The 12,861-nt window shown below is 42.3% G+C and overlaps 1 protein-coding gene across 1 annotated transcript; it reads left to right on the top strand.

The window, feature by feature from the left end:
- Nucleotides 1-804: 804 nt before the first annotated feature.
- INPP5B (inositol polyphosphate-5-phosphatase, 75kDa) lies at nucleotides 805-12,434 on the top strand (the record flags this gene model as incomplete). Its single annotated transcript, XM_009695852.1, has 17 exons — nucleotides 805-898; nucleotides 2,280-2,450; nucleotides 3,175-3,276; nucleotides 3,686-3,800; nucleotides 4,467-4,583; nucleotides 5,432-5,619; nucleotides 6,211-6,322; nucleotides 6,488-6,597; nucleotides 7,503-7,638; nucleotides 8,219-8,329; nucleotides 8,987-9,149; nucleotides 9,303-9,538; nucleotides 10,124-10,237; nucleotides 10,625-10,709; nucleotides 11,104-11,231; nucleotides 11,494-11,605; nucleotides 11,997-12,434. Coding segments are annotated over 17 exons (2,219 nt in total), but the record flags the coding sequence as incomplete, so codon positions are not given.
- Between the last annotated feature and the right edge of the window lie 427 nt (nucleotides 12,435-12,861).

Here is a 12,861-nt window from a genome sequence, read left to right as displayed (position 1 = left end):
TAAACACGGTGCCCCCCCCCCCCCCCCCGAATCCTTTTTTTTAACTGTTATTCTGCCACTTGTAGGAGCAAGATGTTGTAAGTGAAACAAAATGCTGAAAGACTGGTCAAATCCTGCTAACGTAGTGTGATGTGTTTAGTGTCACACGTGTATTTAGTTATATTTGCATGGTTGCAGCCTTGTTATTTTTTTAGGTATGTGCAGTTTGCATTGAGGCACTTGTTTCTGCTGAGGTACGGCGGGTTCATACGGTGATTCTGTACTGCACTGCCTCACGGGGGGAGACGCTTGTGCTTTCCTATGTATTTGCAGATAGGTAGAAACCCTTTAAATGGTAGTGTGGGATTTTTTTATTCCACCGACCCCTTTTCTTCCTTTCTTTGTACTTCCTGTCTTGCTTCAGAAAGAAAAAAGCTGTTATTAACATACATTTTTTGGATTCCCAGGATAAAGCCCTGGATTTTGTGCTGCTAAGTCCTGGTTTGGCTTAGCTGTAAGGGAGAGCCAATAGCAACGTGCTCCAGCAGCAGGCAGGCAGCAGACAGCGGTTCTGCTGCTCCCCATGTCGCACCGCATGCTAGTGTCAATTCTTCCCCTAGGCAGGAAGCTGCATCGTCGCAGAACAGTTCTGTCAAAATAAGCTAAATCTATCAGATAACTGAAAGAGTCACTGTGGGGCACTTTGTTTCTCCACACAAATCTAAATTATATTCTGCTCACAGATTTTTGCCAGCGTTTGCATAAGTGTGTTGATAAATTAAAGAATGTTTTGTATTTAATGTGAAACTTTTTTTTTTCCCCCAGAAGTGGTTGGCTCTGAAGGCATCAAACAGAATGGAAGAAAGCTTGCAGTTAGTCAGAACCGGAGCCATGACAGCACCGATAAAAGTGCTCCCAGGTATGGTATCTGTCTCGCTTCTTGTGTAGGTTTGGTGAAGCAGTTGAAGAGAGAGGTGTGCACATCGGCTCTTTGTGGAAGGTCTAGTGAGGAGTAAAAGTGGTGGCAATGTTTATTTACCGGTTTAGCTATGCGTCCCCTCCACAGAGGAGGTCTGTATAGTGACAGTAAATATGTATCGCACCAAAGCTCTGGGTACGTATGGGTGACTGTGTATGGATGGCATGAACTGTGATGGGCAAATTGTTGATGCTTTGATGTCTAGAGGAAGAAGAAGAAAGTGCAGAGAGCTTTCTGTGTGGGCTTCCTGGTTTTCAACTGGAAAGCAAGTGGGGACGTTTGTGTCTCTGGTGCCAGCCTTTGAGGTCTGTCCACACACCAGTGCTCGAGCAATCTTGTGGCTACATTATCTACTTCCATCTGCCGTTCACTGTGTCGGTTGCAGTCCCCGGAGGTGGTGGGATCTAGAGCAAAAGTTGGCAACTTTTTGAGAAGAGAATCTGCATGTTCTAGTCAGGAGGGAAGAAAGTTCAGCATAAGCATGCTGTCAAAACTTTAGTGGGAATTTCAGCACAGTCTCTCAAAGACAGTCCTGTTAGTCCCCTATTTGGGCATATTTTTGCTGTTTAGTGGGACAGGACCTGCTAACATTGTTTATTTTGAATTCAGAGAGCCTTGGCTTTGGGCCACTGTGTCTCAGATGCACTCTTAAAATGTTACAGTTTCATTTTCCAGTTCCCAGGACTTTGTGGACCCTGCTGCATATCCTTCAAAGCCTGTCTCTGTGATGTCCTTGGCACTGGTGTGCAGGTTGTTGACCTTAAATTTATAGGTCCACTTGCTTGTGGGAACTCCCAAGCCGTGGCATTATTACTGTTGCAAAAGGAGTTTGCAGAGCCAGGAGATACTAAATAAAACCACCTCTACCTCCACCCACACTGTGCTGCCTCCTTTCTGGGCAGAGCTGGGAGTTTTCCACCAGAAGGCTTTTTAAACAAACAGTTTTTCATTCTTCTGCTGAGGTCAGAAGGGCTGAGCAGAGGCAGCGGGAGATAAGATTTGCATCTCCTTGCTCCAGTAAGCAGGAAAGGTGTACAGGTTTTGTATCAACATCGAGGTGTAAGGCCTGCTCTGAACCAACAGGCTGCACCAGGTTCGTTGAAAACCGTTCATTATTTCAGTTAGTTAGACTGGTTTTATCTAGAGATCTGACCCATTCTAAGAAACACTCATTTCGGTCTTGTTTGCTTATCCCAAACATTGATTATCTGTCTTTAATGAAACAGGCAGATAAATGCGAATTAAGTCCTTGGCAGAAATAAGCTGTATAGAGTGTGTGTATATCCTCGGTTTCATCATGGAGTTTTGTTTTCGTTTGCAGGCAAAACAAACTCAAACCCGAAGTGACAACTGAAATGGTACGCTCCTCCAGCGTAATGGTTTCAAACAAGGCTTCAATCTTATCAGAACCAAAGTTTGGACTAAGAGATACTATTGTTAAATCTCAGCTTGTACAAATGGAGGATTCTTACACACACATCCAGAGCTTCAGGTAATGATCATTCCTGAGAAGAACTTATTTTTGTGGGGAGTAAGTTAGTTAGCATAAGCTGTCAAAATAATTCATGTTCGTTATTTCATCTAGTATCCCTGCAAACAGGAAATTTTGTAGAAAAGTATGATCCATACTTTCCAGAACGGCTTTTTTCCCCTTTTTAGGTATTAGCACAGAAGAATTTCACTCGTGTCTCTGTCAAGGCTTGCGTCGTGGTTCTGGTTGAGAAAATGGCCTTTTTGAAATTACTTTTTCCTGTGCTTATTTCAGACTATTTCTGGAAATTCATCAATTCTGTGCACCTCTGGCCTTCTCTCTCACTGCTTCTGTTGACTCCTTATCCATGTAGTTGTTCCAATAAACTCATAGGACCTTGGGTGACATACAGAATTAGGACCAAAACTTCAGTGTGGTTGAAATCCTTTTATGCAGGTCATTCTATGAATTTATCATTTCAAACTGCGACTGCACAGCTCTAGTCTCCATTTTTTTATATATTATATATAAAAGTGTGTATCCTTCTGTAAAACATGTCTGTAAAGATGCTACTGTAATTAAATCATTTTAGGGATTTAAACTTTGTCGCATTTTCCTAATTCCACCCTGGAAACGTGTTACTCCTAAATACTTATATGTAGTATTAAGCACGCGGTTTAATAACAGTGGTATTTCCATCAGCTCTACAATTTGCAGCTCTGGGATTTAGTTAATTTCTTTGCAGATTTTTTGTTGGGACATATAACGTGAACGGTCAGTCACCCAGAGAAAGCCTCCAGCCTTGGCTGAGATGTGACGCTGAGCCTCCAGACATTTACTGTGTGGGGTGAGTGTCCTTTCTGGCCCGCCCTTCCAAACCTTGACTGTAGGTTGCTTGCTTGTGAATCTGTAGCATGGAGGTGTTCAGCCAAGACACCACAGCTGAGGAATGTTTGTGTGGCCTTTCTCCCTTGCACAGCTTTAGAGTGCGTGTTTGCATAGCCTGAAAAGGCTGTTATTCTGGTAGTGTTTGGACTCTCTGGCACTGCAGTGTTATAAAATCTTTAATGCCATTCAATTTAATACCAATAGTAATTTAGCTTTACATTTAACATACCTCTAAAATCAGCATAACTGAATTTGAGTTTTCAGTTATAAATTTAGTGAGTATAAATTGATTTAGTTCTTTCCCAGAGGAAAGGGCTGGAGAGTTATAAACAAGTGCATGCATCCATGGGTTCCTTCCTCTAACACAGTTTCCAGGAGCTTGATCTGAGTAAAGAAGCCTTCTTTTTCAATGACACACCGAAGGAAGAAGAATGGTTTAAAGCTGTAACTGATAGTCTTCACCCAGATGCCAAATATGCAAAGGTAAATGTGGCTTTTGGGGAGGTTTGAGTGTGGAATCATTTTCCACTTGGGCCTCTTCTCCCTTTCCTTTTTCTTGTTCTCAATTGCTGTGTCTTCCAGAGGCTCGCTGTCTGCAGGCTTTTGCTCAGTCAGAAGTGCTTTGAAGGTGAAGTAGGTAGTGTTGCTGTTGCAGGGTGCTGAGGCAGGGGACAGGACAGGAGACCAGAACTAGGCACCCATGCATAAAGGAAGCTCCTGCTATCTTGGGGGAAGAGAAGAGGAAGTATCTTAGCTTCTTCCACGTCTTGTCTCCACAATGCATGGTGGAATGAGTTGTGAAGGTATCTCTGTAGGAATACTGCATATGTTTTGGCTGCTGCTCCTTAGGTCTGCTTTGTCTCTTGTCACTGTTGTTGAAGGGAAGATTTTTCCATCAGCTGTGCCTGTACTGTAGGTTTTGCTTTGGACTTCAGCTTCATTTACTGGGGTGTTGGTCGCTGGCTCCTTCCTGTGCTGTGTGCTGGACTGCCTGTGTACTGTAAGCCCAGTTGGTCCATCGCATGAGCCTGGAACTCTCTTTTTTCATCTATATTTTGTTGACCTGTGTTCTGGACTTGGGGGCGATGTGCCTTCTCTCATCAAACCTCTCCCATTCTAGTATTTAATGGAACAGGATCTGTTTTTCAGGTAAAACTTGTGCGGCTCGTGGGAATCATGCTTCTGTTGTATGTGAAAGCAGACCTTGCTTTGAACATCTCCGAGGTGGAAATTGAGACTGTGGGAACTGGAATCATGGGGAGGATGGTAAGAATGGCAACTGTGCGTGTGAATGGGTAAAATTTAGAAGAGCCCTGGAGAGCCCCTCTCCTTAGGTGTACTGGTTATTCCTCCAGCTAAGGGATGCAGCTGCCTTTAGAAGCACATAGTCCAGTCCCTGTGCCAGCTCGGGGTGTTGCTTGCAAAGGCTCAAAGACCTTCAGGGAGAACCTTCTCTGAAGGCTTTTTTTTTTATTTGTGATTGCATGCGCTGGGCTATGTGGAGCCTTGCTCTCATGTGATTTTGGTGCTGGCTGAGATCTTGCCCAAAGCAATAAACACAAGGAGACGTGAGTAGAAGAAACATGTCTATCCAGATTAGTTTTCCTGAGGACTTCCTGGCCTTTTGCCATTCCACACCATTGGAATGAAGTGCGTGCCCTTTGAATGTAGTTGCTGTGAACATTGCAGCTATAAATTGTCAAAGGTATTTGTGACAAGCTAAGCCATGTGCTTCCTCCTCCATTTTTATAATTTTTTTATGGTTTGTGTTGAAAGATCCAGTTTGTTGCTAAATAGGTTTTGGGACTTGCTGAAGTAACTGACCAGCTCTCTTACTGATTCTAATTTCCTTTTGTATTAACTAATTCCTGAATTACAACCTGAGTTCCATGTGCTTGTTTGCTGTGTTCTGTTGCTGCGTGAAACCCTCACATGAGTTACTGACTTGAATTCATGAAGTAGTTATCACTAATTGGCGTTTTCGGCCTTTTCCTTCCTCTGGAATTAAATGGCCTGCCTCAATGTCTTCTGGCTTGCCCACTGCTAGTAACTCATTTGTGGATTCATCTGATGTGTAGACGCTTCTGACCAACTTCTTTGTCTTTATCTTTCAGGGTAACAAAGGTGGTGTTGCCATAAGGTTTAAATTCCATAACACTAGCGTGTGCATTGTGAATTCTCACCTTGCAGCTCACATGGAGGAATATGAGCGGAGGAATCAGGACTTCAAAGACATCTGCTCTCGGATGCAATTCTGCCAATTGGATCCAAATTTACCCCCTCTCACTATTGGAAAACATGAGTATGCTTCCTGTCTGACTGTGTGAATCACTCGCTGCATGTGGCAAGGAAGAACCTTATGAACGTACTGGGGTGTGAGGTTCTCTCAGCAGGGATGTGAGAAGGGGTGCCCAGTGATCTAACTGTCAGCCTGGAAGGGCCAGAAATGCTTTACTGTAACCCTGGTTTTGAGAGTGGTCACCTATATAGTCCTGACAAGTCACTTGATCTCTTCCAGGCCTTTTTTTATTTTCAAGCATGAGGCGGGAATGGGGCAATAATATGCATTGATTTCCCCAGCGGGTTGTGGCATTTAGTCATTGTGGAATATTAAAAACAGTAGTTACTAAGAGGTAGGGACAAACATGCAGAACAGGAATTAAAACCTGCAAAGGTAGAAAAATGTAGCTTCTCTTTCAAATTTTCACTCTTGTTCTCTCTGATGGAGAAGCAGACAACGCATCCACCTGATCATATTGAGATTAGTGGAGCTCATGCTTGCATTAGATGGTTTAAGGCACTGCTGCAAAGCTGTGCTTCCAGCTCACGTCCAGCTTGCGTTTTGGACGTCTTTAGGCCTCTGTGCAGACTTTCGGTGTACGTTCTCTTTCAGTGTGATCTTATGGTTGGGTGACCTCAACTATCGGCTGGAGGAACTGGATGTGGCAAAAGTGAAGCAGCTTGTAGATGAGAAAGCATTTCTAGAGCTTTGCCAATATGACCAGGTACTGACGTCTCACCTACCTGCTGGTGGTGCTGAGGGTGCCAGTTAGAAACTGTACACCTACTCCTTCGCCTTCTCTGTGCTGAACATCTCCCCTTTAGCTCATATGGGAATTGTGCTTGAGCTTATTTAAAACTAAATTTTTCATCTTTTTTTTCTTTCGTAGCTAAAGAGGCAAATGAATGCAAAAGCAGTCTTTGAAGGCTTTACAGAGGGAGAGATTTCTTTCCAGCCAACATACAAATACGATGCTGGCTGTGATGACTGGGACACAAGGTATGGTGATTGCCTCATATGTGATGCTACCAATGGCTAATGTTATCATTGAAGGAAGTAAAAACAAAGCTAAAAAGAATTGCAGATCTAATGGCTATAAATAGGAACAGTTCTGAGATTATTGCTGTTCTTCTCCCTTGGCTCCAAAATCCATCTCTAGTTTACATCTATTTGTGTTATTTTACTTCCACTGGTATTTCTTAGATATTCCTAATCTTTTTCCCAGGAATAATCCATTGGGCTTCCTCTTAGTTAGAGGTGTACAAAATCAAGGAATCATTTTAGTTAGTTTTATTCTTTTTGATTGGTTTGGGATTTTTTCCAAGTAAAATTTTTAGGATCTTTTATTTGCTGGTATCTGCTATACCTACTCAGGTCAGACCAGCTAGTGTTCGAAATGGTGCGTTTGTGCTGTCCGTAGCCGAGCGCATTCTCCAAAAGACTGTGAGAACCATCGTTCTTGTAATGCACTACCCAGTGGCTGACCTGTTAGTAAACTGGGAACATTGGCTTCAAGTGTGGGAATGAAATCTGTGCAGCAGTCAGTGAAAAAAGAAATTTAAATGTGAACTTTAAATGTAGAGCCTGAGTTCTTGTTTTTCATGGTTCTTATGGTCAAAAGTATGTCTGAGTATTGCGTTGTATGTTAATTTTCTCAAAAGAACAAAACAAGTAATTGCATCTTTGAAGAAGCAGAAAGTAAAGCATGATATAGAGATACCTAATAGTGGGCAATCAAACTTTTTATGACTACTCAGAGAAACTGTGGAAAATACAACTTTGATAGAGAACTAGCTCCAGGCCATGTCAGGAAAACACTCAGTCTCTGAGAGAGCAAGATTCTGCTTTGCATTGTTACTCCACCTGAATGTGCCTGGAAACTGTAATTTTTACCTCTGTTTTAGCGAGAAGTGTCGTGTTCCAGCATGGTGTGATCGGATACTCTGGAAAGGGCAGAACATTGCTCAGCTGAGCTATCGGAGCCATATGGCTTTGAAGATCAGTGATCATAAGCCAGTTAGTTCTGTGTTTGATATTGGGGTAAGTACATCAGGGCTGAAGGAAATAACTCCGCCGACCTTGTCCTCTGTGTGGGGAGAGGGGGAAGGAGGAGGGAGGTTCTCCTGCTGATTTCCCGGTCCTCCTGCTTTTATGGCATCCACAGAGAACAATAGCTTAAAAGGTGGGCTAGATAAGATGCTGAGATAGGATTGTTGTTCATAGTAAGCTAGGGTTGTGTTAAGTGATACTTTAGTTAAGCAGAATAATGCATGAATATCTGTAGGTGTTTTTTCAGAAGTGTTCTTTCGCCTTTTTTCTTATTTTCCTAATATTTTTCACAGAAACTTGCATTACATCATTGACAACACAGTAGTATGCTGTCAAAATTTTTTTTTCTTTTTTAGAAGAAAAAAAAAGCTGACCTAGTACTGACTGGGTGAGTCTTTTGCTAGTTGGCGAGGTCCTTGGAGCATTAGTGGTCCAAGTGGCTCTGTTCATTACATGCGTTGTATACACTAGGGTGCTGCTAAAATCAAATCACTTCATAAGTTTCTAGCTGTTACAGCTCTCCTGCAGAGGCACAGTAAACGCCAGTTGGTGCAGTGTGTCCCCTTTCCAGGTGAAGGTTGTGAATGAGGAGCTCTATCGAAAAGCCTTTGAGGAAATAGTCCGCTCCCTGGATAAGCTGGAGAATGCCAACATTCCCTCGGTGACCCTCTCCCAGAGAGAGGTAGGGTATGTTCATGTGCTATGACTTGCAGTAGAAACTCAGCAACCCTAGACCCCAGAAGTGTATTCCAGCAGTAGAAGATGGATTCTAGATCCTGGGGTCTGGTTCCAAAGAAGTAGAATATTTTGACTTCCAACTGTTCTCTGTTTATAAGCCCTAGAACTATTTGTTTCTGTTTAGTTGCAGGTAAAGTCCTTCACAGTACCAGGCTGAAATGTACGGTGTGTTACTCCTTGAGCTGGGGGGAGAAAGAGTAAAAGGGTAGTTTGTGGCCCTTGGTCTGACTCGTTCTTTGAAACATAAAATGTAAAATGTGAAGGATTTGGAGAAGGTCACAAAACCGGCATTTGCTTTGTGTGTTGGGGACTAAAAAAGATAAGCAAATGAGACATTTGAAGCTACAGCTATGTTGTTCTCAAGTTTCACTGAGGTTATTTGAGGGGAGCATTTGTTTTAAAGGGCCTACTGATGCAAACGACTTTAGCATAGAGAGTAAGCAAATGTAATCCTATGCAATCCTGGAAGAGATGGGATGTGGCAGCAAGAGGGCTAATCTGGGTATTTTGCTGTTTAATGACTAAACCACAGGACAGGAGTTGCTGCTGGTGCTTGGCAAGGTGGAATTGGCTGATGATGTTGACTGACATTTGTTTCTAGTTCCATTTTGAGGATGTTAAATACATGCAGCTGCAGGTAGAGAAGTTTACAATCCGTAATGGACAAGTGCCCTGCCAGTTTGAATTTATCAGCAAACCAGATGAGGAAACCTACTGCAAGGAGTGGCTGATTGCTAATCCCAGCAAGGGCTTTCTGCTATCAGGTGAGCTCCTTGTTGTTCATCTCATATTCAAGAGCTAATATTGTCACCTTCTGTCTTAGTTCTCTCTGCTGTTTTGAGAATGCTATGCTTATTTGCTGGTTTAATACTTTTTTTAACTGAGTACAGTTTTTTTTTTTTATCATCTTCTGGCAGATGCTGAGATCACAGTTGAGTTGGAGGTGTTTGTTAATAAATCAACAGCTACACACTTAAACTCTGGAGAGGAAAAACTTGAAGATATCTTGGTCTTGCATCTTAACAGGGGGAAGGATTATTTTCTATCTGTCACAGGCAACTACTTGCCAAGTTGCTTTGGGTCTCCCATTCATACACTATGTTACATGAGAGAACCAATCCAGGACATGTCAGCAGAATCCATTCGGAAACTAGTGAGTTGAAGACAAGATTCCCTTCTGAACCCACAAGAACCATTAAAACTAGATGTTAAGTCCTGTTTATTGCTAAAGAGCTTCTTCCACTTCCCTGCTCCATAGTCTGAGAATGCTGATACAGCTTGTGCTCTCCAGTGCACCATCTTCACACCTTGCATTAGTTCTTCACGTGGATGTCATATAGAGAGCACTGAAAGTAAGATCTCATTTGCTCTGCCTGCACATTTAAAAAAAGGTGTGCAACTTCTAAATGTAGACCTTTTCTCTGGAGCCTTTGGCTTTCCCTGCATTGAATGGAGATGTGTGTGTATACGTGAGGCACGGTGTAACGTTTCCATACAGCTGAGTGTACATGAAGCATGTTTATGAAAGCAGCTTGTTTCTTCTGTCTGGACTTTTGATATAGATGTGCCTGTTGTACTAGTCTTGTATGAAGACTGGTGAGTGAAGCTGCAGTTTCTTAACAAGTCTTAATTCTCAGGTATAAGCTTTGTGAAGCATTTTTTCAGAGTTGGATAAGAACTCAGCTAGCTACCTTTTTTTTTTTTTTCCCCTCCTCCTCCCCACACCTCCCTCGTTCAGACCCTGATGCCACTAGAAATGAGTGATGGTGCTGTTGAAGCTGAAAAACCTATGGACATTCCAAAAGAGCTGTGGATGATGGTGGATCACTTGTACCGCAATGCTTCCCAGCAGGTTGGCAGTGTTTGTACTGGAAATACAAAATAATTTGTTTGCGTTAGGTTTAGTTTTGAAGATGATACTGGTAATAGCAGTCATTGCTAACTGTGGTTCTTTGACCAATTGTAAAGAGAGATAAAAGACATCTGTGATAAGTGATCCCGGTGCCCCGGGTATCACTGTTTCATGATGGTGACCTTGTCTGCGTGTGGCATGCATCAGCAGCTGTCCTGCATTGGTCTCTACTGCAGTGCCGCAGCCCTACTAGAGCTGCTTATGGTGAGATTTGTGCTGATAACTGCCAATTTGGAGAGATTTTTCCAGCCAGATTGTAACGACATTGCTCTCATTACCCAAATAACTTTTATTTTCCTTGAGACTGACTAATGGTTGTCTTTGCAGGAGGACCTGTTTCAGCAGCCAGGCCTCAGATCCGAATTTGAGCAAATCCGAGATTGTTTGGACAAAGGAATGCATGATACCCTCTGTATCCTTTTAGACTGATGTCCAGTAAGGCTCACTATGCCTTACTGATCAAAGCTGAAAATGATTTTGTCAGTCTTCTATGCTCCTCTATGGTTTTTAAATTACTGTCTCTCAACTCGAGGTAACTGAGATCTGCAGTTCCTCACTACTCCTTGTAATCAGTACAAATGCCTCCACTAAGTCCTTGTGAAGTTTATGAATGATTGTTGATGAATTACATAACTGTCCAACTGCCAACGGAAACAGCTTGCTATGTGGAGTCCAGTGATTTAACTCAAAGCTGTGAATAATAGGAGGAGTTCTTGGAGACCTAAGCAAAGGTTAATATTTCAGCAGAAATACAACCAAAATAGATCATGCTGTGCTTCCCTCTTCCTTAACCGTCTTTGGATCAGTTGGCAGCAACCACTCGGTAGCAGAAGCCTTGCTGCTCTTCCTTGAAAGCCTTCCGGAGCCTGTCATCTGCTACAGGCTCTACAGCAGCTGTTTGGAGAGTGCCAGCAACTATCTGCTGAGCAGCCAGGTATCGTTGGCTTTGCTGTGAGACTGTTTCTTTAATTCCAGAGGGAGGGGAGGCAAACTGTTTTATGCCAGACCAGTAAGAGGTTTTTGCTCTCAGAAACGTAATCATCTGATAATAGAAAGGATCTAGAACTGGCACTTCTTGGTTGTTAAGAGCTGCTAGTATTTGTAGACAGGGTGATGGTGGTAGTAGATAAAGCTGCTAAGCCATTGCCATGCCTTCAGTATAAATGTTGGGTTTTTTTTTTTCTGTTTTTCCTCAGATTATCTCTAACCTGCCAGGGTGCCATAAAAATGTATTTGAATATCTAATGGCATTTCTACGAGAACTACTGAAAAATTCAGGGAAAAACCATTTGGATGTGAATATTCTTGGTAAGGCGAGCAAAATAACCATTCTGTTCAGAGGGGCTTTGCAGTTTGTATAACAAAACACATTTCTCCAAAGTGAGTGCAGTCATGGCCTCTACTGTTTTGAAGCATTCCATAATGAACAAACATTTCATAGAAATACAGTCATTGCAGTAACCTGAAAAAAGTTGTAAAGTGACTCAGAGATGCATGGGTCATCAGCTTTAGCTTACCCTGTTCTGAAGCCAGGCACTCTCTCACTTTGACTGATTGGGGTTGGTGGAATTACCCTTGATATCCTGCTGCTGACAGGCTCTTACTGTGTGTCTGTGTGGTGCCTTTTTTTTTTTTTTTTTTTTTTTTTAACTGCAGCTAGTATTTTTGGTGGTTTTTTTTTTTTTTTTTTTAAATGCAGCTAGTATATTTGGTGGCTTGTTACTTCGACCTCCTCCTGGACATCCTACACCTGATATAACTGAAAAGAGGAGAGCTCAACAGTTTATCCATCAGTTCCTCTTGAGAGAAGACAATTTACCATGAATTTCAGATGCAGCTAATCTGATTTTTAGATATCAAATTACTGTAAAAATAGGTTTTTGTACAGTATACTGGCTTTTTTTTTTCATATCACAGTATTTTATACAATCTATTGCTTTTGAAGGCACAGATCAGGCAGTTTGAATCAGATGTCACTGTTTAAACTGTAAAGTATATAAAATTTCTAAATAAGCTGTATGTAGACAAGGAAAACTATAAAAAATATATTTACACTGTATTTTATTTAACTTGTATTAAAACTCAGAATTTTTAAGTCCTTGTTATTTAAATAAAAAGATCTCTGTTCCTTTTTCCAGCCTATCTGCCCGTTTCAATGTTGGCTGGTTTGGGGTCTTGCTTTGTTGACAGGGATTTGAGTCATGTTGCAAAAGGCCTGGAGCAGACCCCTTCCATGGTGTAATACCGTGTCTTGGGTAGCAATGTGGAGGTGTTACGTGAATCATTCTGTCCTCTTCTGCTCCCTACCCATGTAACTCTTTGAGACCATGTAGCAACTTGGAGCGGTGATGCAATGGAGGTAAGGGAGTGATCTGCAAGAAAAGGGGTAATTTAAAAAAACACGTGCTGGCCAGTACACATGGTAGTCTGTCTGGCGCTGCAGATAGTGGGAAGGGTGTTGGCGGAGATGTGGGTGCTGCCATGAGTAACAGAAGCCTCCACCCCAGAGGAGCCCTAGGATTTGAAAATACTGATATGTGAAGGTATTTGCTGTCTATCGCTGG

Source organism: Cariama cristata, unplaced genomic scaffold, assembly GCF_000690535.1.
Source record: "Cariama cristata isolate BGI_N322 unplaced genomic scaffold, ASM69053v1 scaffold41712, whole genome shotgun sequence".
In the NCBI taxonomy this organism is placed as follows: Eukaryota; Metazoa; Chordata; class Aves; order Cariamiformes; family Cariamidae; genus Cariama; species Cariama cristata.
Note: the sequence above shows the minus strand (reverse complement) of the source record. Positions and strands in the feature narration are given on the sequence as shown.